At 39.8% G+C, this 25221-nt stretch overlaps 1 protein-coding gene across 5 annotated transcripts in view; it reads right to left on the bottom strand.

Moving 5' to 3' along the window:
* plch1 (phospholipase C eta 1) overlaps window positions 1-25221 on the bottom strand; it is a 115829-nt gene that overhangs the window by 80593 nt on the left and 10015 nt on the right. For all 5 annotated transcript variants that reach the window (XM_031902339.1, XM_031902336.1, XM_031902338.1 and 2 more), the window contains exon 2: window positions 13359-13473. In XM_031902339.1, the coding sequence (XP_031758199.1) occupies window positions 13359-13437 (79 nt within the window). In that variant the 5' untranslated portion in view covers window positions 13438-13473. The remainder of the gene's footprint in view (window positions 1-13358; window positions 13474-25221) is intronic.

Here is a 25221-nt window from a genome sequence, read left to right as displayed (position 1 = left end):
CATACTTCATGCTTCCAGTAATCACCCTCCTGCCACCATTAGGGGCATCCCCTATTCCCAATTTTTACGGACTATTAGAAATAATAGCATACCAGATGTGGCTGTAGCACAATTAAGAGAAATGTTCACCAGGTTCCAGGAACGTGGCTACCCTGACTGCATACTGGAACAACAACTACAGAGGGCGCTTCAACACACCCAGGATGACCTACTGGTACAACAGAAGGAAACCGGGAAGGATCCCCCATTGATCTTCACTACTACATTCACAGCAGCCTCTAAACAACTCTCTAGGAATATACAGAAACATTGGCCAATGATTAATCAGGATGAGTCCCTCTCACTCCACTTATCTAACAAACCCCTTATGGGTTATAAGAGGAATAGTAGCCTCAGAGACATGCTAGTACGTACTGACTTTAAGAAACAGAACAAAGACCCTTCAGATTGGCTCTCAGCGCATAAAAAATTGGGCTGCTACAGATGCCCGGACTGTGTCACATGCCGCTGTCTCCTTTCGGGCCCCGACTTCCCTCATCCCCACACGGGTAGAAGGTTCAAAATCAAACATCGTTTATCCTGTACTTCTAGCTATGTGGTTTACATCATTACATGTCCATGCGGACTATACTATGTAGGTAAAACAGTGAACATGTTAAAAGAAAGAATCGGTAATCACCGCTCAGCGATCAGCAAAGCCCTGAAGGAGGGTACTTCAATACAGCCGGTTGCTAGGCATTTTGCCCAGCAACGGCATCCACTTCCTACCTTCAAATGCATGGCCATAGACCAACAGCTTCCCCTGTCAAGAGGGGGCAATAGAGATTTGGCTCTTCTCCGCAGAGAGTCCAGGTGGATCCACACATTGGACTGTGTGGCCCCTAGGGGCCTGAATGAGATGTTACCCTTGGGATGCTTCCTCTGATGTAGTATATAGACCCTTTATGTACCTAGTAGCCTTTGACTATCTCTGAACTAGCTGATGTACTTTATAACCTTTTTCATTTATGTTTATGTGTTTTGTTTTCACTCCCCATGGCTGGCCGCCCATGATTCTGTATGCACATACACTGGCTGATGGGGGAATAATGGACTAGGAAACCCTGCCCACTAACCACCCCCGCTGTACCGGTCACAATAGGATGGGTAGGGTAGCGAGTATACCCTGCACTTGCACGCACTGTCCCTCTCCGCCTGAGAGCCCCCAATATCCCCCCGCGTGGGGGGGTCCCCAACACACTGTATCCCCCCGCGTGGGGGGGTCCCTGATGCATTGGGCCCATTATCATAATTATAACTCCTCCCCCAAATCGCCTCTGTAACCGACACCCCCTGGAGCACTAGGGACAGCTGTTCGGCGAGTCCTGGGTGTCTCCTGTGGACACTGGTGCTGCAAGCGCTAGTCTGCACAACAGCGCACAAATGGGGACAGCAGGAGAGCCGAACGCTAACTTGGTTGCTAGGCAACGCGTCTCTTATGGCGCGCTGTCCTAGCGCTTCTGGCTGGCACGGCTGATAACAACTTTTAGGCACAGGGGACTACATGAGGAAGGGGACTTAGGGCATGACATGCTCTGGCGGATCTGGGGGCTCTGGCGATTCTCCTACAGTGACTCGGGTGAGTGTGGGCACGAACAGGGGGATAGGTGGGGGCAGGTAACTTTCTGGTCCACACTAGTATTCCCTCCAAAACCGGTGGTGCTAGATTTCCTGTTTTATTTTTAGATCACTCTTAGATAAATATTGATTTTTGTTTGTATTTTCATATGCTTTACTGGATTCGGTTGTTGCCTAGCAACGCGTTTTGGCGCCATCTGGTGCCTTTAAAATGTGTGTATACATTCACAGTGCTATTTTCCCTGATGAAAGTTCCTGTTAGGAACTGAAACGTCGGATCAATAAAAAACCATGTAGCCATAATTTTTTTTTTTTTTTTTTTTTTTTTGTTGTTTAATTTTTATTTTGATATATTATTTCTCAGAGACCCGTGAGTGCTGGCCTGTATTGCTCTTATATTTGTATTTTTCTGCATAAGCACCCGGGCAATTACCACTCTGTATGTGGTGTGCTTCCAGTACTGGAACTATATATATATATAGATATAGATAGCAATCCAGACTGCCGGCACTCACGAAACAAACAAATTCAGATCGCCTGGGTGCAGGGTTCAGCAAAATTGTACAAAGGAAAAATTCAGAAGCCGCACTCACAGGTCTTATGTGAAAATAAAAAATTATTTATTGCCAGAGGAGTGAACTAACGTTTCGGCTGTTACACCAGCCTTTGTCAAACTTTGACAAAGGCTGGTGTAACAGCCAAAACGTTTGAGTGCAGCTTCTGAATTTTTCCTTTTTATATATATATATATATATATATATATATATATAGTAGCTGTAGAGAGAGTCCGCACTCACAGGTCTTACAGAAAATGTAGAGGTGTTTATTCAAATCAACATCTTAGATGTTGATTTGAATAAACACCTCTACATTTTCTGTAAGACCTGTGAGTGCGGACTCTCTCTACAGCTACTCCATCTATTATTTTGGGACTGCACCCAGGCTCCCTTGGACCTACTTATATGTGAGTGCCTGTCTTCTTGCAATATACATATATATATATATACTTATAAATTTAGAGAGAGCTGTAATTATATGAATCTTGTGCTTTTACCACAGGGCAAATGCTCTCACTGCCCTAAACACAGTTCAATGTTTCTTCCTTTACACTTGCTAACTCCCCTCTATTTATAGGAGCTAGTTTAACTAGATATAAGTAATTTAGCTCTATTTCTTACACCATATTAAAATACATTCATAAACCTATTCACTGAACTCTAAATAAAGCCAAAAGTGAGCAACGTGCGCTGACAGTATCTGAATTTAGAAGTCTTTTACATGGTTCCTCCATGCACAAGGCAGGCAGGGCTGGGGGAGATGCCAAGCTTGGTATTGCAGGTTCAGCTCAGGCCAATAGATGTAATATCATACAAGCAAGGAAAGGAGATGCATTAGTTAGAGCTGATGGGCCCGTGTAGTTACAAATTTGTTGTTGTTTACCCTGCTTGTACAGTATCTCCATCAAAGTTTTTATCTGTTTATTTATTTATTTTTATATTGAAACAACTTACATGGTTAGAAAACTACCAGTTTCAGATTACTGATCAAATCCCAATATCTGTCAGTAACAGTGCTAATGCATGAAATATTTATTTGCCATATGAGCTGGCACTTTCTTCTAAATGTGTGTATCTGAACAGACAGCGCTGCAATTGGACATAACAGTTAAATATAATGTTTTAGCACAAATGCAGGTATAAACCATATCTATCTAGTTATCTATACAATCCTTTCCTTCATGATCTCCCTCATACAGCCCTGTCAATCAATTTAATCTTTTAACAAATAATGGCTGCATCTGGCCTCTGTCTCTTTTGGCAGGTCGATTATGTAGAGGCTCCACCACTACTAGAGTTTACATGTTACAAATATGCATAGTTAATTTTGGTTATAAATAAGACAAAAATCTACCTAGTTAAACTCCTCCAAATGACCCCCAATGCATATACTATATACTACATACATATACTTGACATATGTCAAGACACACAAAGCTGCAAAACGGCTTCCTAATTATATTTTAAAGCAAAAACCACTCCCAACCTGCCCCTATTTACCTATTAACCCCCTAAAGAGCCAACCTGAAATATGCAACCAAGGGAATCCAATGTAACAGGCCATACTAAGACCCTAAGGTCTTATGATATAACACACATCAGTATTATTACACTATAGAATAAAGTATTATTACACTATAGAATAAAATCACATTTTAGGTACATTTAAGTATATTTTAGGCACACTTCATAGAAATAAAGAAAGGTCATTATCACAATTCATGACTTTAGGCTCCATGGTGTATATCCAGAACTTTTTTCTTTGTGGAGATAATAATGTCTGTTACCCCAACCTCTAAGTTGGGGCACAGCTTTATTTAACAAAAATCTGAAGGATGCAAAAGAATATATGTAACAGGTTACCTGTCTAGACAGTCAGTTATATTGATTGATCCTGTCTTGAATGGGCTCTATGGTTTCATCCACATATAATAAGACACATGGGCACTTGAAGCATGTATTTCCTTCATGAATATGGATGAGTGAAGTAAGATGTCTTATTGACATGTGAACATTGTTTGCATTGCAGGCAGGGAACCATACCATTTTGTAAAGGTGTGAGAAGTGACCTCAGGACATGTTGGGGAGGAAGTAATTTGACTCCCAAATCTGCCTTTACCAAGCAATCTCAAAGATTGCAAGGTCTACGTTAGAACAGTAACGGGGGACCCCTCTATTAATGCTGGTGCATTAAGCTCTGCATATAAAATATAAGGGTTTAGTTCTCCTTAAAATAGGTGCAAATGGAGATCCATAGAGAAGAACACAGAGGCTCATACATCCTAAAGCAAGTGCTTGTAACATTACTAGTTTATTAGATAATGCTAAAAATAATATATGACCAAAAATTGTTCTTAAACTTATTTCCCAGGGATGAAACACAGCTTAAGTATGCAACAAGTCAAGAATACAACTGATGGGGGCATAATAAGTCACCACTTCCATATGTGGCATATGCTTACTGGCCCTTATAATTTCACTTTATTAATTCCATCAAACCAGCCCTTCTTAATAACTATGACTGCAGAATGGGAAAAGTGATTTCTGGGGATAAGATCATTGATATACTTGTGTGAGACGCATTTCCAAGAACAGAGAGTAAAAACCAAGGACCGTTCCCGGAAATTATGGACAATTAGTCACTATCCATTCTGTGTACTAGATAACTGAAAGTGCTACCAATTCCATTTCAATGTATGGAATTTAATATGAGGCTAAAGATGGGTAGAAGATATAATGCCACAAACCCTTTCATGTAAGCATTTGTTTCTGTGTTGAAGGCAAAATGGCAATATTACCCACCAAAGAATAAAAACAGAGATACCTATCCTGTGAGCCTCCAGATTTTGTTGCAAACAGAATCCTTGCAAGCAAACAGACATCATACCTGTATTATTATGTTAAGGGAGGGGATGTTAATTCACTAAAACCAAAACAGACAACGTGTTTCTATGTTAGATCATGAATAACACACATGCGCTCTTTTGTAATGTAAATACTGTTCAGATCATATTCAGAATGAAATACCATTTGTATGTGCTTTTTGTTTGATAAGCCTTTGCCTGATATGTCAGTAAGGGCAAAACTGAATGGGGCAGGTGCAGCTGCTTTTCCCAGGCCACAAAAAGACACCCATTAGATCCACAGACACAAATGGCTTTTACAGACTAAATGGGTGAAGAGCAGCACCACAATGGTTCCCAGGCCAGTCTATCACACTGATTACACTGAGGCTTGCCTGCCAACACCATTCTTGTTCATTCCTGAATGTATATGACCCGTTATCCATAAATGCTCGGGATCTGGGGTTTTCTGGATAAGGGGTCTTTCTGTAATTTGGATTTCCATACCTTAAGTCTGATAAAAAAATAATTTAAAGGTTAATGAAACCCAACAGAATTGTTTTGCCTCCAATAAGTATTAATTATGTCTTAGTTTAGATCAAGTACAAGGTACTGTTTTATTATTAAAATTCTATGGGAGACAGTCTTCCTGTAATTTTGAGCTTTCTGGATAACGGAACCCATACGTGTACTTAATTACTAATTACTACATAGACAGCTGGAACGAAGTGAGGCAACTGTGGCAAAAACTTGCAGGCAAGTGTTAGTTATGTGGTACTGACCTAGAACTGCCGAAAACTAACAAGAACAGTTATCCAATAGGAGCAGGGACTTACTACATTGCCTTGGTATGTCTGAATATCACCTGTTGTTCACCAGCCTATGTACAGCACAACAAAATCTGTTAGACTTTTATAAACAAAATAGAATAATTAAAGGTTAAATTAAGTAGGAATTGAGACATACAGCAGTACTGCAAGGAATTCAGTCTTTCTGAGAGCTGCTTTCTGCATATTAATGTGCAAACGGACACCGGATTTGCACATAAATGAGAACATGAACCTTTACAGACAGGACAAAAAAGTAGGTGGTTGCAGAAGATAAGCGCAGTCAATAATAACAATAAAAGCCAGTTCACACAACCAAAGGCCTTTTGGAGCCTCTAACATTATCATTATCAGATTTGGTCCATAACATTTTACTTCTATATTGTGTAACTCATTTATAAATGTATTAGCAATCTGTCCTTTTCCCCCTATTAAACAGAAATCTGCAGGACATGTACAGAAAAGAGTGCACAGGACCACCTCTAGTTCCTGCACCATCTATCCCCCCCCAAGCCCCATCTCACGGTGTGGGAATGCCAGATCAGTAGGATGACATTACCATTGTCTGAAGCCTGACAGCTGAGGAGCAAGAAAGGGGGAGGAGGACCAGGTTCAGTGACTGACACCGGCTTTCAGCGCACTGACAGCAGCTCTCATATCTTCATGTTTATTTGTTAGCAGCCCCTAGCATATTAAACGAGCACTGAATTTAAATGTTGCATGTGGTGAGCATGGTTTTCACAGTTAAATTTAATTAAAAAAAAAATTAAAGCCCTTTCTGTTTCTGTTGCAAATTGAATACAAATGCTGAGACAAGATGACAGCTTGTCAACCAATCCTTCTCCCCCATCACTATGAAAGGCATCCCATTCTGAATGACACTTAATGTTACACACTGAGGAGGATTCCGTTCATTACAAATACATAGTCTGATCCTTCCAGCTGCTCTGCAATGTAATACTGCAACTAAATGAATACAAGAAGCTCAAAAACGAATATATTGGTGAATCCATTGTATGTGCCACAGATAAACACAAACTCCCACTGTGATATTCCAGATCTTCCTGTGAAAGCTTTTCAGGCAATTTTGCTACATAGTAATGTGTTATAGTTATGGTGATATTTTGCCTTGGTTTCAAACAGGATTACAGCAGGAAAGGTAGCCAACTTTGGCAGCACTCTGGGTACTTGGGCAGCACATAAATACCACACTAAAAAAGCCTTCTATCTAATGTACATGTGGGTAGTATAAGGTCACTGTACAAGTCCTCACCAGTAACAAGCTTCTGACACTAAAGAGCTAAGTTGTGCAAATGCTAAACCGCTAAGTGTCACATAGAACTTTCACCTATAGCAGGTGCAGTGCACCAACTGGCTTTTCTGAAGCAAACACAGAATGCAGCACTCAATTAAAGAAGGAATCAACGTGCTTCATATTTGCCTTCAGAGTGCTAAGTACAGAGTTCTCCATGCACCTTGTGGCTTAGGAATGATGCGCACGGAGAGGCAATGTGCCACCCCTATTATGACAGCCACAAGCAAGCCACTTATGATCAGGTACAAATACATGTACATTGGTTAACCTTCAAGTGACTTTTCCTATATAACACAGAGCAGATACGGGGATTCAAACATACATCTTTTCATGTAAAATACTACTGTTTACATACAAAGTGCATTGTGTTTTTTTAAGGCACTATACCTTTATTTTATTTTCCCGCTTACCAGATATAAATTCTATAGGCAGGCATTTAATCTGCACTGGGTATCACAGTGCTAGATAGCTCCACAGCTATTTCCAGCAGCCTTTGTTTTATTTTTACTTGCAATTTGCAATTGGTCTTCATTATTTTATTTTTTATAGTTTTTGTTTTGTTGGACCCTAGCAACCAGACCCTAGCAAATTGTCACAGAATAGCAGTCTACATTTTTTTAAAAACTGAAGGAAAAACATTTTTTTTTTTACTTTCTAGAAAACTAAAGTTAAAATTATTCTAAAGGTATGCTCTCTTTACTGTATAAAGAGAGTGTACTATATATATCCAAATGTATACACACCTGCTAAACTGCCTGTTCTATACATTGATGGTTCTATATGGATTTACTGACATGCATACAAACAAGCATACAAAACAAGGACAAAAAAATGAAGGCACTAGTAGATACAGAAAATGAAAATGTGTTTTATAAATAAAAGCCTTTTATGCAATCCTCTAATTAAAAAAAAAAAAGATTGTTTTATAAAATACATACATTTCTAAAACATGTGCTGACGTCTCTTAGTGTATTGGGGATTTCAGTGGCATAATTAGGCTTGTAAATGAGAGAGCTCAGAAATCCCATATGCAAAAAGAGAGATACAGTCATGATCTTTAGCAGTGTGACTCTGAATTCCTTTCCTGTAAAAGAAAGACGTGCTGTTCATTTGGGATTCAGCAGCAGCTGTTGCCTCATTGTACCTGCAGGAGTCAGTGCCATAACTCAAGAAAGAAAACTAATTTGTATTGGGAAGGAGAACACAGCAGGGATAAAATGGTTTCTGATGAAACCAAGTGGTGAAAGGTCAAGGAATAAGGGATCGGATTTGGTTTCTTAAGAAAGTCACCCAGTTTCTCCTCAAGTATTGCAAGTGCAGCATATTAATTTCATCAAATATCTTAGCACAATGTGATAGGCTTGTGCTGTGTGCTTGATCATGCTTTGTTTCACTCTTAGTGGAAGTCTTCACTCCATCCCATCACAAGGTACATAAAAGGGAGCATAGGCTGGGGCAAAATAACACCCCATGTAACACTCTACCAAAGAAAATAATTAGCAGCCCATCATATTTTTTAAAGCCCTAAAAATATAGTGTTTAATATCAACAAGAGCAAGACTGAATTAGATATAATTTAGCAATACATTTAGAGAATGCTACAACTTATTTGGGAGTTACTGTTCTTTTTCTTTAACTTATGGATTGCTTCTAGCTAAGACAGTAGATGGGTAGACATGACAACACTAAATATTACCATACCCATACCCGTAAGTGTCCCTTGCAAAGCAATGTATTTAACTAAAACAATGATACTATTCATTTTCCAATTTATAGGAATACTAAATGAACCTGAACACAAGTCATATATAATGGTCCCTGACCTCTATTATAGCCACACTGTATAGCCACACAGTGCTGCTTTATTTCCTATATGCAATAAATAGATTTTAATGTTCTGTTAACATCTGTGGAGAATGCATTAGTTAGAGCAATGAGTATAGTTATTACTCTGTCTTATAAATGTGAGAACAACTTTGCATGCAAATTAGGTAGGACAATCTCAACTTCTGGTTCTTTCTAGTGGGTGGGGATTGTTTTAAGAGGGGCGTGGCATGTTGTAAATGGTACTGACCTGGGTAGCTCAGAGAATGGCCTAAAGCAGGGCTGTCCAATGCGGCCCACGACCCCCCTCTGTGTGGCACCCCACCTGGTTGCTTTGATGGCTTACCTTTGTGCTTTAAATGGTATCAGTAATGAGATTAACTGGCCCCTGCATGGTTCACACCTCAGATTCAGGCTGTAATCCCCTGTATTGTTTAAACATGTAATCCCCTGTGTTGTTCACACCTTTCAGTTTCTGCATTGTTCACCCCCTGCAGTGTTCACACCTCAGGCTCAGACTGTAATCACCCACATTGTTCACCCGTTCACACCTCAGTAGGAGCAGTGCCAGCATTCTGTCAGTGTATGCTGTCTGTGTGTGCCATACACACAGGCAGCATAGGGCAGACAGAGTATGGCACACATAGGCAGGGTAGGGCAGGCAGAGTATGGCACACGCAGGCACCATAGAAAAGGCAGAGTACTGCCTGTGTGTGCCATACTCTCCCTGCCCTATGTTGCCTGTGTGTGCCATACTCTCCCTGCCCTATGCTGCCTGTGTGTGCCATACTCTCCCTGCCCTATGTTGCCTGTGTGTGCCATACTCTCCCTGCCCTATGCTGTCTGTGTGTGCCATACTCTCCCTGCACTATGCTGCCTGTGTGTGCCATACTCTGCCTGTTCTTAGCTGCCTGTGTGTGCCATACTCTGCCTGCCCTATGCTGCCTGTGGGAGGTGAACCTGGCAGGGGTTTGTTCTGGGAGTTTGTTAGCATTTGAAAATAGTCATTAAATGGTCCCTAAGGTGTGTAATTATGTCCTGGGGGTTGGTGTGCTATCCACAGGGTAAGAAGAGACAAAGGGATTTTAGGTTGTGTCTTAATATGACATGCAATAATTCTTTCACATATGAATGAAGGGTGATATCCCTACAGTGAGTACCAACCATTTGGGAATTTGCTGTACTATTACCATTAATATGCATATAGTCTTAAAAGTGATAACATGGATGTGGTTTTAAGTGGGTGACCGTGTTGGCCAGAATAAGTCCGGCCTCGGTACCACAGAAGTTGGACAGCGCTGGCTAAAGCAACCTAATTTATAAGTCAGGAATGTTGGAAGGTTAAATAATTTATATTATCATTTATATGGGAATAAGTAGAACAAAGTATTGCTGCTATGTTAATTAGAATGTGTATTGCAGCACAAGGGTCAAAATATACAACACTGCATTGAACCCATGTGATTTGCTAAATTTTTTCACAGCCCCTCTCAACCACATTGTGTAGCACGACCAAAACCAGTGTGGCAACTCTGTTACCCATTACATATTTTTTCTTTCAGTCAGTTCCCATATCTACTGCGCCAGTTCTATGATTAGAAAATTGTGCCATATTTACATCAACATTTAGTACAGTGCCAGCAAGTTATTCATAAGTTTGCAATCGTTTTATAACAATAAATTATCAAAGGTTACAGAATAGTAGCAGAGTAGAGCTAAAACTAGAACTACGTCTAAGATGATGTTTATAGCGTATATTTAAAAGTATGATGCTTAATTATTATTACTTTGCACCAGTGCTAAGATTTTCACCTGTAGCAATACTGTAGCATGTATAATATTCATGTTAGTAACAGAATATACACATTCCTAATGTTACAACTTTTTTGTAATAAAATGTTTGTTTTTGTTACCAGTGTCCATTAAAGGAAATTAAAAACAAACCTTAAAAACAAATTAATTTTAAATTGCTCAGAGTGATTTCCAAGTAATTTTGCAAGTTACAAATGATAAAGATCTGTATTCCATCATTGTGTCTACATTTAAAAGTAAGCATCAGCTAACTACAACCAAACTGGCATTAACTGCTTGTGATTCATGTTATAACATGTCAATTCTTGGACTGCCACCTTGTGGTAATAATAATCAATAAGTCTACAATGAAGGAAGCAGAAAGCGATAAATGAGTATGAAAATGTCCTGGCACAAATAATTTTTTGGCCCTTATCTGTTTGCAGCAGTATGGATGTAACCCTTTTGTAAGTGGCACTGCAACCAATGTTTGTTATATCTTAGTTTTCAGCTTTTTACTCCAATGACTTTTGGACAAGCCTTTTCCTGAGAAATAGCAACAGATTTAGAATATTCCCATTCCAGAATATGTTCTAATTTGAAAATACACATATTTTCCAAAAACATATATGTTGTAGATGTCTTGAAGCTAGGACTGGACTGGCAATCTGTGGATTCTGGCAAATGTAAGATGCCCTAGGCAGTCACTATTTATTGGGCCATTGTGTGGGCTGTTTGGGTCTCTGTACACTTGAACTGCGAAGGCCTATTTTGAATCCAAGTCCAGACCTGCTTTATAGGCCAAACAATTGAATTAGCCCAATATTACCCACCTTAGGTGGACATATCGGGAGATTATCTGCTTGTTTGGCAACCTTGCCAAACTAGCGGATTGCACCTGTATGGCATGATAATTATCTGCCATTTGTTCTTTTCTCAACATGTTTTAAAGGAACAGTAACACCAAAAATTCAAAGTGTATAAAAGGAACTACAGTATAATGTACTGGTGCAACTGGTGTATTTGCTTTAGAAACACTACTATAGTTTAGTAAATGAAGCTGCTGTGTAGCCATGGGGGCAGCCATTTAAAAGAGAAAAGGCACAGGTTACACAGCAGATAACAGATAAGTTATGTACAATCTGCAATGTAGCCTGTGCCTTTTCTCCTTTTTCCAGCTTGAATGGCTGCCCCCATGGCTACACAGCAGCTTTTTATATAAACTATAAAAGTGTTTCTGAAGCAAATGTGCAACTTTTTCCAGTGCAGGGCATCTGTGCATTGTATTATGATTACTTAAAAACATTTTTATTTTTTGGTGTTACTGTTCCTTTAACTAGGAGCCCATGTGATACTATTGGCCAAGGGCAAATGCTTATCTGTCCTAATATCAGCACTAGCATATTGGGTGTTGCCTAAGCAACTCCTAATTTTGTTTTGCCCACAACATGGATATTCCATTCATAAACAGACAATAACATGGAGTTGTTAAGTGCACTAAAATCCCAGCAAATCATAAACACAGCTAGAAATCAAGGATTGCACAAGTCACAATCACTAGCACTCACTAATTCAGCAGGTGAATGCAAAGCAGTCCCCCCTCCCTTTACAAGTTTGACACTTTGTTCCCTGAAGCTTGGAGCATAACAGCACAAATTACTAAGCAGTAATTAGGTTATTTAATAATATTTATTAACACCTATGATAAAAAAACAGTGACTGGTCAAGTCTACCAGCACACATCACATGCACAGAAATAGCACGTGACATATGTAAAACAAAATAAACCTAATAAAACAACTCCTGTTAAAGGAAAGCTATAACTATACACAAATCTTAGGAGTACTGTGCAAATTAAAGCCACTTGTACGTTCATACTCTTAAGGACAGAAGACTAGGAGTTCAGTGAAAATCTCAATATTAATAACATTTTAATACAGCATTATTTATTAATTGTTGCACTAGTTCAGCTCTATGAGTGCTGGGTGAATGCTTTTGCTATTAGGCAAACCACATTCTAAGCACGGAACAGCCAGAAGTAACTACTAATCTGATAATGAGAACATGTATCCTACAATAGGGTGACCAGATCACTTTAATTCAGAGACACGTGTTATTCAGTTAGCAGGGCATAACTGATTACAGTTTTATTTAATTGCAGTCAGTGCTGTCCTGCAACATTGTCATTGTCCAGACGTGTCCCTACATTTTTAAGTTATCTGTTGAATGTATCATGAGTGAAACTGAGTTTTACTGGTAGGGTTAAGGTAGCCTGGGCGCATGCAACACCTGGCAGGTGCACTCTATCATTCCAATAGCATTTCCAAGTGGATCAGAAATAAATCAGTTTCAAATGAAAACTTTGCTAAAGTTCATAATTTCCTAAAAGCAGCTATTGTGATATTTGTGTGCAGCTACTGTACACACCCTAAAGTTACAGGCCCTCTCCTGAGTGCACTTTCCAGTCTGAACTGTCATTCCAACAGCTTTAATTAGCTAATCACTGCTATCATCAGTTTCTTAGCATTTCTGAAATTGAAAGTCCCATCAATGAAAATAGCTGTGAAAAAGAAATTGACTTTACCATGAAATGCCCCATTGTCAGCTAAGAAATGGCGGCAGTACTGCAGAAATCTTCTCTTATCCTGATTTTGGGAACTCATTTTGTCCGTGTGTTTTTCCTGTTAGCATTCAGGTATCTAAAAAAAGACAAATATGCTGATAGTTAAAAAAGACAAATACACCGATAGTTAGAAAGACAAATACGCTGTTAGAAAAATAATGAAAACATTCAAGCTGTGGAAGCCAATAGTATTAATTGCAAGAGATAGCTAATAGAACACGTCAGAACCAGCACTCTCTAGCTGGATGCCTGGGACAGGTAGAAACCCCTGGGACAGACATGAACTGCAAAATATGGCCCATAGGTTCCATGTGTTCTTTTGTATAGAATTATTAGTTTATAACTAACTATAGTTTAAATGTGATAGGGACCTTAGGTTGTAAGCTCAATGGGTCAGGGCAGACTAATGTGAATGATCCCTGGAATAATCTCTGTAAAGTGCTGTGAAATATGTTTTATATATAGAAAAAATAATAAGGGCCTACAAAATATTTTATACTGAAATCCAAAAGGAAGAAATCCAAAGGAAGATGGCTACGGTAAATCTGAAAATGAATGGCTTTCTGGCTTTTCAGCTATAGCCCATCTGGCTGGGAATGAAATAACTTTACAATGCCAGTTGTCATCAATATCAGCTAGCAAACAGTGGGCTATAGGTATGTGAATTCTTCCCTAACATCAGTTATTTTATGCACATCTTTATGTAAATGTTCTTTGTGAATAATAATAGCTGGCAGTCTCTGTGCAATGAAGTAGTTGCCAATTCCTATATACCCTTAACCATGCCAACTTCTAGAAATAATATACTGTTTGGACCAACCATGACATGAGAGACCCTACTATGTACAGGCATCGGGTATTATAGGTGTGTAGGTAGTGTGTAGTAGTATTTACCCAAATATGAGCATTGGTAAGGCGTTACCTTAAAAACATACTGAAACCAGAAATGAAACTTTTTTTACATTTATTATAAAATTGTCTTCGCATGCTGTTTATAATTTTGCCCAATCCTTTTACATTCTGTATCTGATCCCTCATTTGTATCTATGAGGGGGCTGCCATATTTGTGCAGCAGGAGTCCGTTAGCATTAGAAGCTATAACGGACAGGTTGAGAAGGGACAGTCAGGTTTAGGAACTTCAGGTAACAATTACTTGCAAAAGCAGGCCTAATAGTAAAAAACGATCAGCATGACCTATAGCGAACTTTTAATGTACTAGTAGTAGTAGTAGTAGTAGCATTTTGGTGTCAATATCACTTTAAGGTGAGCAGTGCTTTGGCAACTTTATGAAGATGCACTTTTCATTACAAACCCTTACTTTTGAACATGTTTGCACTTGCAGATTACGAGTTATTACTAAAACATGGCCAGAGAATGTACATTGACCAATACCATTTTTTTTGCAGTTTTGAAGCAGTTTTGGCCAGACTCTACATCTTAGTTTGAGAAATACATTTTTAGGAAGGCAACAGAGTCACTATTTTCGTCAATACTTTGTGTAATCAAAATACCAGAACTGTGTTGTCAAAATATACAGTACAGAGTGTGAATATAGATGTCCAATCAGCAATTAAGCATGTGGTGCGCAAATTTTATATGAATCTGTCATTTTAATCCCACACGCAATACACAATTACCATCCTACTTATCCTACCAGATAATTGGCTGCTATGGGTTTCTTGATCTGTGGCACTTTTTTTTACATTACCACCTTTTGTCTATGAAGATTTTCATTCATCCAGGTCATGGTATATCTAGTATAAATAAATTTAAAGCAACTGGACTTGTTTAGTAATCATTGAAGACGTTTCACTACTCATCCGAGCAGCTTCTTCAGTTCAACTGACTGGTATGGGAAGTCCTCAGCATATATACTCTTCCACTAATCCAATCACAATGGCACTTTGTAACTCTTCAGAGAGGTGACATCTGAAACTCACAGAGGTGTGAATGCTGTGGAGTTACTTTGAGAGGATTACCAAAGTATCATGCAACTCTTCAAACAGGTGTTACTTTTTTGGAGTTGCATGAATGGATGTGTGAAGACTTCTGAAACTGCCGGGGTACAGATGTTAGAACAGCATTGTATGTAGCAGACAGATGGTGTCGAAGTCCCCCGCCTCTGTTAAGGGATGGTTTCTCCACTTTGACATGAATGGCCTCTTTTACACCTCTTTCAAACCAGCGGTCTTCTTTGTCCAAAATTTGGACGTTGCTATTTTCAAATTTTCTTTTAGGTGTAGAAATACAGCAGAGTCCTGGCCTGTAGTGTTCGCCCTCCTATGCTGAGCCATTCACTTGGAGAGCAGTTGCTTTGTCTCACCAATGTAAAGGTCGGTGCACTCCTCGCTACACTGGACTGCGTATACAACATTGCTTTGTTTTTCCTTTGGTGTTGGATCCTTTGGGTGTACAAGTTTTTGTCTCAGTGTGTTGCTAGGTTTGAAAAACACAGGGATGTGGTGTTTGTTGAAAATTCTCCTGAGTTTCTCTGACACTCCTGCTACATATGGGATGACTATATTGCGCCTTCTCTCTGCCTCAGGACGGTTATTCCTTTTTGTGTTCCTGTTGGGCTTAGTTGCTCCTGTTTTGACAAAGGCCCAGTCTGGGTAGCCACAAGCTTTCAGTGCTCGTCTGAGATGTTTACATTCCTTGTCCTTGGACTCTGTATCAGTTGTCACACTTTCCGCCCTGTGGTGTAGAGTTCTAATGACACCCAGTTTGTGTTCCAGCGGATGGTGGGAATCGAACAACAGATATTGATCCGTGTGAGTGGGTTTCCTGTATACTTCTGTTTTCAAGATACCCCCCTCTTGAATGGATATCAAACAGTCCAAAAAAGCAAGTTTGTTCTCATGGACATCCTCCCTTGTGAACTTGATATTGTTGTCCACTGAGTTAATGTGTTCTGAAAAGGCCGCCACTTCGTTGGATCTGATTTTAACCCACGTGTCATCTACATACCTGAACCAGTGACTTGGTGTAGTTCCATTGAATGTGAGTAGGGCCTTCCTTTCCATTTCCTCCATATACAAGTTTGCTACAAAGGGAGAAACTGGTGAACCCATTGCACAGCCATGTTTTTGCCTGTAAAATTGGTTCTTGTATCTGAAGTATGTGGTGTTAAGGCACAAATCTAACAATAAACATACTTGGTTGGGACTGAGTTTCGTTCTGCTGCCGAGGGTGTTATCTTTCTGCAGTCGATTTCTTACAGTCTCAGTAGCCTCTGCTGTAGGTATACATGTGAATAGTGAAGTGACATCATATGATACCATAGTTTCTTCTGCCTCTAGTTTAACTCCTTGAATCTTGGTGACAAACTCTTTGGCATTTTGGATATGATGCACTGTTTTACCTACCAATGGGGCTAAGATGTTGGCCAAGTATTTTGAAATGCTGTAAGTCACTGAATTGATGCTGCTGACAATAGGCCTGAGTGGTGCTCCATCTTTATGTATCTTGGGGAGTCCATATAAGCATGGTGTAGCTTCTCTGGGGTACAGGCGGTGGTATAAAGCTCGATCAATGGCTTCCTCCTTTTCAAGTTGTTGTAGGCAATCTATCACCTTTTTCTTGTAACTGCTGCTTGGGTCTCTCCTTAAAGGTTCATATGTATTGCTATCACTGAGTAGTGAGGTCATTTTGCAGTGATAGTCAGTTGTGTTTAGCACAACTGTGCATCGCCCTTTATCTGCTGGCAGGATGGTGATGTTCGGGTCCTTACTAAGGGATGTGAGAGCTCTCCTTTCTTGTGTAGTAAGGTTAGAGGGGGGTGCTCTGGCACTTGACAATGCAGCTGACACTTTTAGTCTGAGTTGTTCTGCTTCCTCCACCTTTATATGGTTGTTATTGATGGCAGATTCTGTGGCTGTGATTAGCTCAACCACTGGGATGTGTTGTGGTGTCACTGCATAGTTTAGCCCCTTGGCTAGCACGTCCTCTTCTGGCTGAGTAAGTACCCTGTCTGATAGGTTCTTAACCCATGTATCTTTGGTGTTCTTGGATGTCTCATCTTTCTGCCTCTAAGTTAGTTCTTCTGTCCTTTTCAAACTGCTGCTACGTGATAGTAAGCTGGTGAACTTGCTTATTTGCCTCTCCTTACTCTTAATGTGTTGGGCCATCTGTGCATGTTCAATGAACTGAACCACCCTTTCCAGAGTTACATCAGGTAGCTGTTTTGTCAAACTCTGTTTCAGTAGTTCAATTTTCTGTTTAAGGGCCTCAATGGTGAAGTTGATCTGTCTAACCCGTTCATTTAGTAGATGTTTTTGGGCCTTCATTAAGATATTGCTGGCTCTGTGACCTTTTACAGTGGAACCCAGGCGTAGGCTACAAGGAGTGAGTCCCTGATGTCTGCATCTGAGATTGAAGCGTAGATGGTTCCGATAGTCTGCGAGTTTTCTTGCTGTTCTTTCATATTCCCGAACCAGTTTTAGAGTATTCTCTCCAAAATGAATGGCAATATGTCTATGAAGATTTTCATTCATCCAGGTCATGGTATATCTAGTATATCTAGTATGCTGAGGACTTCCCATACCAGTCAGTTGAACTGAAGAAGCTGCTCGGATGAGTAGTGAAACGTCTTCAATGATTACTAAACAAGTCCAGTTGCTTTAAATTTATTTATACTAGATATTACCACCTTTTCTTACCTCACTTTATCTCTCTCCTCTCCTCGTCTTTTTTTCTCTTGGCTTCTTTACTACCCAAACATATCTGTTAGCCTACTCTTGCCTTCTGTATCTTCTCAACTTCTCTTTATCGCACACCCCAAATCCCCTGCTACTTATACTTTCCTCCCTTTTTCTCTAGAACAACTCCCTATTCCTATAGTAAAAGAAAATGTATTTCTAAGCAACTTAGCAATATACATGAAATACAGTATCTAGTAGAATTAAGTCTAAAACAACTGGACTTTTGAGTTTTTTTTGAGTTTTCAGAAAAGTTCAGAAAAGTCCAGTTGTTTTAGACTTAATTCTACTAGATACTGTATATCATGACCTGGATGAATGAGAATCTTCATAGACATATACATGAAAGTTTTTAATTAGTTCTGAAGTAAATTTCAAATGTAGCAGCAGCTAAAAGCAGAGTTGCTGGGTCTGACTTTTAAGGTGGCCATACAAATTACAATTACAATGGTTGTGGAAAATATTGTTCATTTTCTTAATAAATGTGTTAATAATATCACCATAATTAACAATTCATTCTTTCTAGATTTACTTACATCTGTCCTTATTTGTGCCTACTATATTATTTGTGATATAATAATTCATTGTGAAAAATAATCCGTGTTCCACAAGCTGTAGAGTAAATACTGAAAGTATTGCACTAGAAAAGACCCTGAAGGCAAGCACTGAGGAAGCCATGGAGTAAAATGCTATTAAACAGCTATTTTAAAAAAGATACACATTCTGATTTCAAATATTGCTGTTCTTTATCTCTTGTTTCAGTAATGCTTCTAATATTTTGTCTTTTACAATCCTTAACTTGTAAAAACTTCTTTCACATAAAAAGCCAGTTACCAAAACTTTGCTGCATCCTAAAGAAGACTTGGTGTCTATTTAGCATATATACTAAATAATATTTATTATGTTTGGTGTATTTACCACATTATCAACAATTTACTAAAATGTGAGTATAACAAATTTTCATGTATTAACTTCGCACTAGCTCACATTTGCATTTTTTTAAACCAATTTATCAAAAGTGCCAATATGTAATTTTGCCAGGCTGGGAACTACCATTATAAAAATAGAGCAGCCATATTAGCATCTCATTATCCACATCACTGCTTGCCAAAAATACGCACCATACGCCCCTACACGTGCCTGCACCGGAATGAATGGGATACGCTCGGGTGCAGGCACATGTAGCCGATATACACATAAAAACGCGAGAGAATGCATCGTGTTTGCCAAAAATATACGCCATATGCATGGTGTGGCATTAGCCTAAAACCCCAGGCAATTGTTCCTGTTAGCAGAAAACAGAACCAGGCTGGGGTATTTCTGGAGGAGCACCATGGAGAAGAAAGAAACTGCAGAAGAGGATCACTCCCATGGAGCTCCTCCAGAAGTACCCTGGGCTGGTGCAGTTTTCTGCTAACAGGAGCACCAGCTTGTGGTATCAGCTAAGTGAATCACTGAAGGTGCCTAACATTTGGCACTCTATTCCCACAATTTGGAACTTTCTGCATAACAGATCTTAAACTTCTAACAACTCAAAGGGCACAGTCTGGCTATTCAGGATACATGGTCACCTAATTTGAACTGAAGTGGTTCAGCTACAGGCTGCACTAAAGCTTAGTTTTGAAACATCTGGTATTTCTGAACTGTATACACATCAAATTCACACAGTTCATTAGCCATCCCCTGCTGCACAATTAGTCACTTGACCTGTTTTCTTTTACAAATAACAAGCCTCGCCAATCATCTTATTTTATATATGGGGCTCTCCTACGCAAGTCACAATATGTACATACACTGTGCATATCACTGCCACTTTGTGCTAGTGCTATGTTTATTCTGTAATCATTAAACACTTTCATGCACTGTATGACTGGCCATTAACCCTATTATCAGATTCCAGAACAAAATGCTTTCACAATATCGCCGGTCAGGTGCTGAGTAAATAAGGGTGGATTGGTGCTAAATTAAAGTAAATACTTATCTTAATAGGAAGACATTTAATAGGAAATACAATTAACTTTGTTCATGACTATGTGCTAAACACTCTTCTGGTATTTGCACGATTAAAGATGAAAACTAATTATGCAGAGAAGAGCTTAACCTGTCCGCAACCCGCAAGTCATGTGCCGAGGTCAGCCTGAACCCGCCCAACCCGCGGGTATTGGGCCGGCCTGCACATCAGAAATGGCCAGCTTGTGTTCTGAGCAGAGAAAAGTGGGAGTGGTCCAACCATTCTTGACTGACATCTAAAGTTCAACCACCACCTGCCCATCTTTCCTATCTGATATAAAACCTGGAAAATACTTGAATAAGAAGGAGAAGAAGGTCTAAAAAATCAACTCAATTCAACCATACATTGTCTGACACTTTCTGTCTCACTTACAAGTCCCCAACAAACTCCTAGAACTTTATTTCTTGGTTATTTTTGAGAAAAACATGAAAGGAGTCACATTTGACTTGGTTTTTTAAATAGCAGCAATTAAGTTATTTAGCACAAAGGCCCAGTAAGATCCCCTATCTGGAAAACCCCAGGTACAGAGCATTCTGGATAACAGGTTGCTTACCTGTATTTGCAATGAGGCAGAGTAGGTTCTTGTGCTGTTAGGGTAAGGCTGATGCCACACGAGGCGTAGGGCTGAAATTTTCGGCAAGCGTTTAAATTCAGCCCTACGCCTCCTACTTGTGCCTGCACCCGAATGAATGGAATATGCTCGGGTGCAGGCACATGTAGCCGATATACGCATGAAAACGCGAGACTTTGCATTCTCTCGCGTTTTCATGCGTATATCGGCTACATGTGCCTGCACCCGAGCGTATTCCATTCATTCGGGTGCAGGCACAAGTAGCAGGCGTAGGGCTGATTTTTCGGCAAGCGTTTTTCCGCTTGCCGAAAAAATCAGCCCTACGCCGCGTGTGGCATCAGCCTAAGATGCCACTAATCTTCTAACTGTGCCTGCACCCAGAAGCACTGAATCCTCCCAGGTGCAGGCACACGCAGCCAAACAAACACAAGACTTTGTGTTTGTTGGTGGAGATTCAATGGATTTAAGAGTGCCTCAGCTGCCCTTTCTATTATTGTTGTTGTTACGGTACAGAGCAATTCAGTATGGTGACTACAAAAAGAAAGAGTAGAAGCACTACACTGGGAAATTATTCTCACCACCAGAGGCCATGAGTATATTGTGCTCATATCTAACCTTAAAAACATATCCTAGAACACAGAACCCCCCAAAGAAAAAAACATGCTTTGTCAGCTGGTTTTTAGGGCTTTTCATGTGACATCCAGATGAAAGGGAAACTCCAGGCCTGGCTTTATTCTAGTCCTTGCTTGGATTTTTATTACACAGGTGTATCTGTTCTCAGCTTGCAGTCTGCCTGGGAATTCCCATGACAATATTGCACTGTATCACCTGTTGTCCAAATCCGTATTCACTGCTTAGGGCTACAGTGCATGTATTCAGTTAGTTAGAACTTTAAGGTAGACTCACCAGATCACCCATCTGGTCATAACCACAGGTACATATGAGAAATTATTTGCTGCTATAAAAGATACATTTTCATAGGTATCCCCAGCTAACAAAATATTCTGATAAATTTATTTTAATATCACAGATGGTAAGCTTCACAGGGCAGGGATCTCATTTCTTTTGTCTTTTTGACACCTAGGGGCAGCTTTATGATTGCTTCAGCCTTTCGGCTCAAGCAATCAGAAAGGAAACCCTGCTTGAGTTAGGAAACTCACGCAGGGTTTCAGGCAAAAAAAATACCAGCTGCTGTACTTTTTAATATTAAAAAAGCCCGCTCAAACTCAACTAACAAGGTATTTTTGACTGAAACCCAGCTGAAAGGCTACAGCAATCATAAATCTGCCCCCTTAATCTTTAAAGGGGTTGTTTACCTTTGAGTTAACTTTTAGGATGATGTAGACAGTAATATTCTGAGACAATTTGCATTTGGTCTTCGTTTTTTTACTTATTACTTTGTTTTTTACTTACGCTTTTTACTTGGTATTTCAGCAACCATCTGGTTGCTAGGGTCTTATTTGTCACAGCAACCAAGCAGAGGTTTGAGTGAGAGGCTGAAGACTAAATAGGAAGATGAGTAATATAAAGTAACAATAACAATTAAAATGTAGCCTCACAGACACTGCCAGGGTCAGTGACCCCCATTTGAATGCTGGAAAGAGGTAGAAGAGGAAGGCAAATAACGCAAAAACTATAAAGAAAAAATAGTGAAGACAAATTGCAGAGTTGCTAGGAATAGGGCATTCTATATCATAATAAAAGTTAACTTAAAGGTGAACCATCCCTTTAATGAAACTCATTTTTTTTATTCATTTTTATTTATTGTTGTAATAAATCATGTAACATAGTAACATAGTAACATAGTAAGTTGGGTTGAAAAAAGACATACGTCCATCAAGTTCAACCATAATGCCTATACCTAACCTGCCTAACTACAAGTTGATCCAGAGGAAGGCAAAAAACCCCATCTGAAGCCTCTCTAATTTGCCTCAGAGGGGAAAAAATTCCTTCCTGACTCCAAGATGGCAATCGGACCAGTCCCTGTATCAACTTGTACTAAGAGCTATCTCCCATAACCGTGTATTCCCTCACTTGCTAAGAATCCATCCAGCCCCTTCTTAAAGCTATATAATGTATCAGCCAGTACGACTGATTCGGGGAGGGAATTCCACAACTTCACAGCTCTCACTGTAAAAAATCCTTTCCGAATATTTAAATGGAACCTCCCTTCTTCTAACCGGAGTGGGTGCCCTCGTGTCCGTTGGAAGGACCTACTGGTAAATAAAACATTAGAGAGGTTATTATATGATCCCCTTATATATTTATACATAGTTATCATGTCACCTCTTAAGCGCCTCTTCTCCAGTGTAAACAGACCCAACTTGGCCAGTCTTTCTTCATAACCGAGACTTTCCATACCCTTTACCAGCTTAGTTGCCCTTCTCTGGACCCTCTCTAGCTCAATAATGTCCCGTTTGAGCACTGGAGACCAAAACTGAACAGCATATTCTAGATGGGGCCTTACCAGTGCTCTGTAAAGGGGAAGAATAACCCCCTCCTCCCGTGAATCTATACCCCTTTTAATACAGCTCAGAACCTTGTTTGCCCTTGCAGCTGCTGCCTGGCATTGCTTGCTACAGCCAAGTTTATTATCTACAAGGACTCCAAGATCCTTCTCCATTATGGATTTGCCTAGTGCAGTCCCATTAAGGTTATACGGGGCTTGCATATTTTTACATCCCAGGTGCATGACCTTACATTTATCCACATTAAATCTCATCTGCCACTTAGCTGCCCAGATTGCCAGTTGGTCAAGATCCTGCTGCAGGGATGTCACATCCTGGATAGAATTGACTGGTCTGCAGAGTTTTGTGTCATCTGCAAACACTGATACATTACTCATAATACCCTCCCCTAAGTCATTTATGAACAAATTAAACAAAAGTGGACCCAGTACAGAACCCTGAGGGACCCCACTGAGAACCTTACTCCAAGTAGAGAATGTGCCATTAACAACCACCCTCTGTACCCGATCCTGTAGCCAGTTTTCTATCCATGTGCAAACGACTTCACTAAGACCAATAGACCTTAGCTTAGAAAGCAGTCGTTTGTGGGGAACGGTATCAAATGCTTTGGCAAAATCCAAATAGATTATATCTACTGCATCCCCACTGTCCAGCTTCTTACTTACCTCATCATAAAAAGCAATTAAATTGGTCTGACATGACCTGTCCTTCATAAAGCCATGCTGATTACTGCTCATAATGCCATTCTCCACTACATAATTTTGAATGTGATCCCTTAACAAGCCTTCAAATAACTTGCCCACCACGGATGTCAAACTTACAGGCCTATAATTGCCAGGCTGAGATCTTATTCCCTTTTTAAATATGGGAGTGACATTCGCCTTCTTCCAATCACTAGGTACCATACCTGATGAAAGAGAGTCTGAGAATATCAGAAACAAGGGCCACTGCAATTCTGCCCCTAGCTCTCTCAGTACCCGAGGGTGTATTCCATCTGGCCCAGGTGCCTTGTTTACATTTATCGTGTGTAACCCTTTAAGCACCATATCCTGTGCCAACCACTGTGTAGTTGGAGCTGAGGCAACAGTGAAGCTATTGGGTGAGACTTGGCCCACTGGCTCCTCTACTGTATACACAGAAGAAAAGAACTGGTTAAGCACATCTGCCTTTTCTGTATCCGCTGTAACCATATTGTTATTATAACTCAATGGGGCCACACCCTCAACCTGCATCTTTTTACTATTAATATACTTAAAAAACTTTTTGGGGTTAGTCTTGGCCTCGGACGCGATGCGCTCCTCATTTTCTATCTTTGCCTTCCGGATTGCTGTTTTACAACACTTGTTATAGTGTTTATATTCATTAAACGCAGCTACTGTCCCCTCTGACTTATATTTCTTAAAAGCTTTCCTTTTTTTCCCTATTAACTTCTTTACCTCAGAGTTAAGCCACATAGGGTGATTCTTAACACTTCTACTTTTTCTTATTAATGGAATGAATTGAGAACAGTAATGATTTAATATCATTTTAAATGACAACCATTTCTGCTCTGTATTTTTATCAGAAAACATAATGCCCCAATCTATGCCCTGAAGCGCCAAGATCTGTAAATTTATTGTTCTGCTGCACAGAGTTGTGTACATAAGTAATGCTATATAAATAAAAATATACATGCATACATACATATACATTGGCTGATAACAGATTAGTAGTTGTCAGTGGCTAGAAATAGACTTCACATTTCTGTGGGGGATGTATGTAGTTATATTCCTTTGTGGGAAACAATGAAACTTCTTTCTACCTGCTGCTGCTAAAGATACACTGCATACCCAAGAGCTAAACAGGAAGCCTATTCTTCACACAGGGGTTGATATAGGTGCATTATAAACACACTACAACAAGTGCCTGACATTAGGTGCAAGACAGCGCTGCGGAATATGTTGGTGCTTTATAAATAAATGTTAATAATAATAATAATATAGTATTTTACAATGCACACACGGCCTTCCAGTCTAGTACAGGGTATGCTTAAACCCACCACACCTTGAACACATATAAAAGCACTTATAAGCACTAA

This window comes from Xenopus tropicalis, chromosome 5 (assembly GCF_000004195.4).
Source record: "Xenopus tropicalis strain Nigerian chromosome 5, UCB_Xtro_10.0, whole genome shotgun sequence".
Taxonomy (NCBI): domain Eukaryota; kingdom Metazoa; phylum Chordata; class Amphibia; order Anura; family Pipidae; genus Xenopus; species Xenopus tropicalis.
This window is presented reverse-complemented; position numbering and strand designations above follow the sequence as displayed.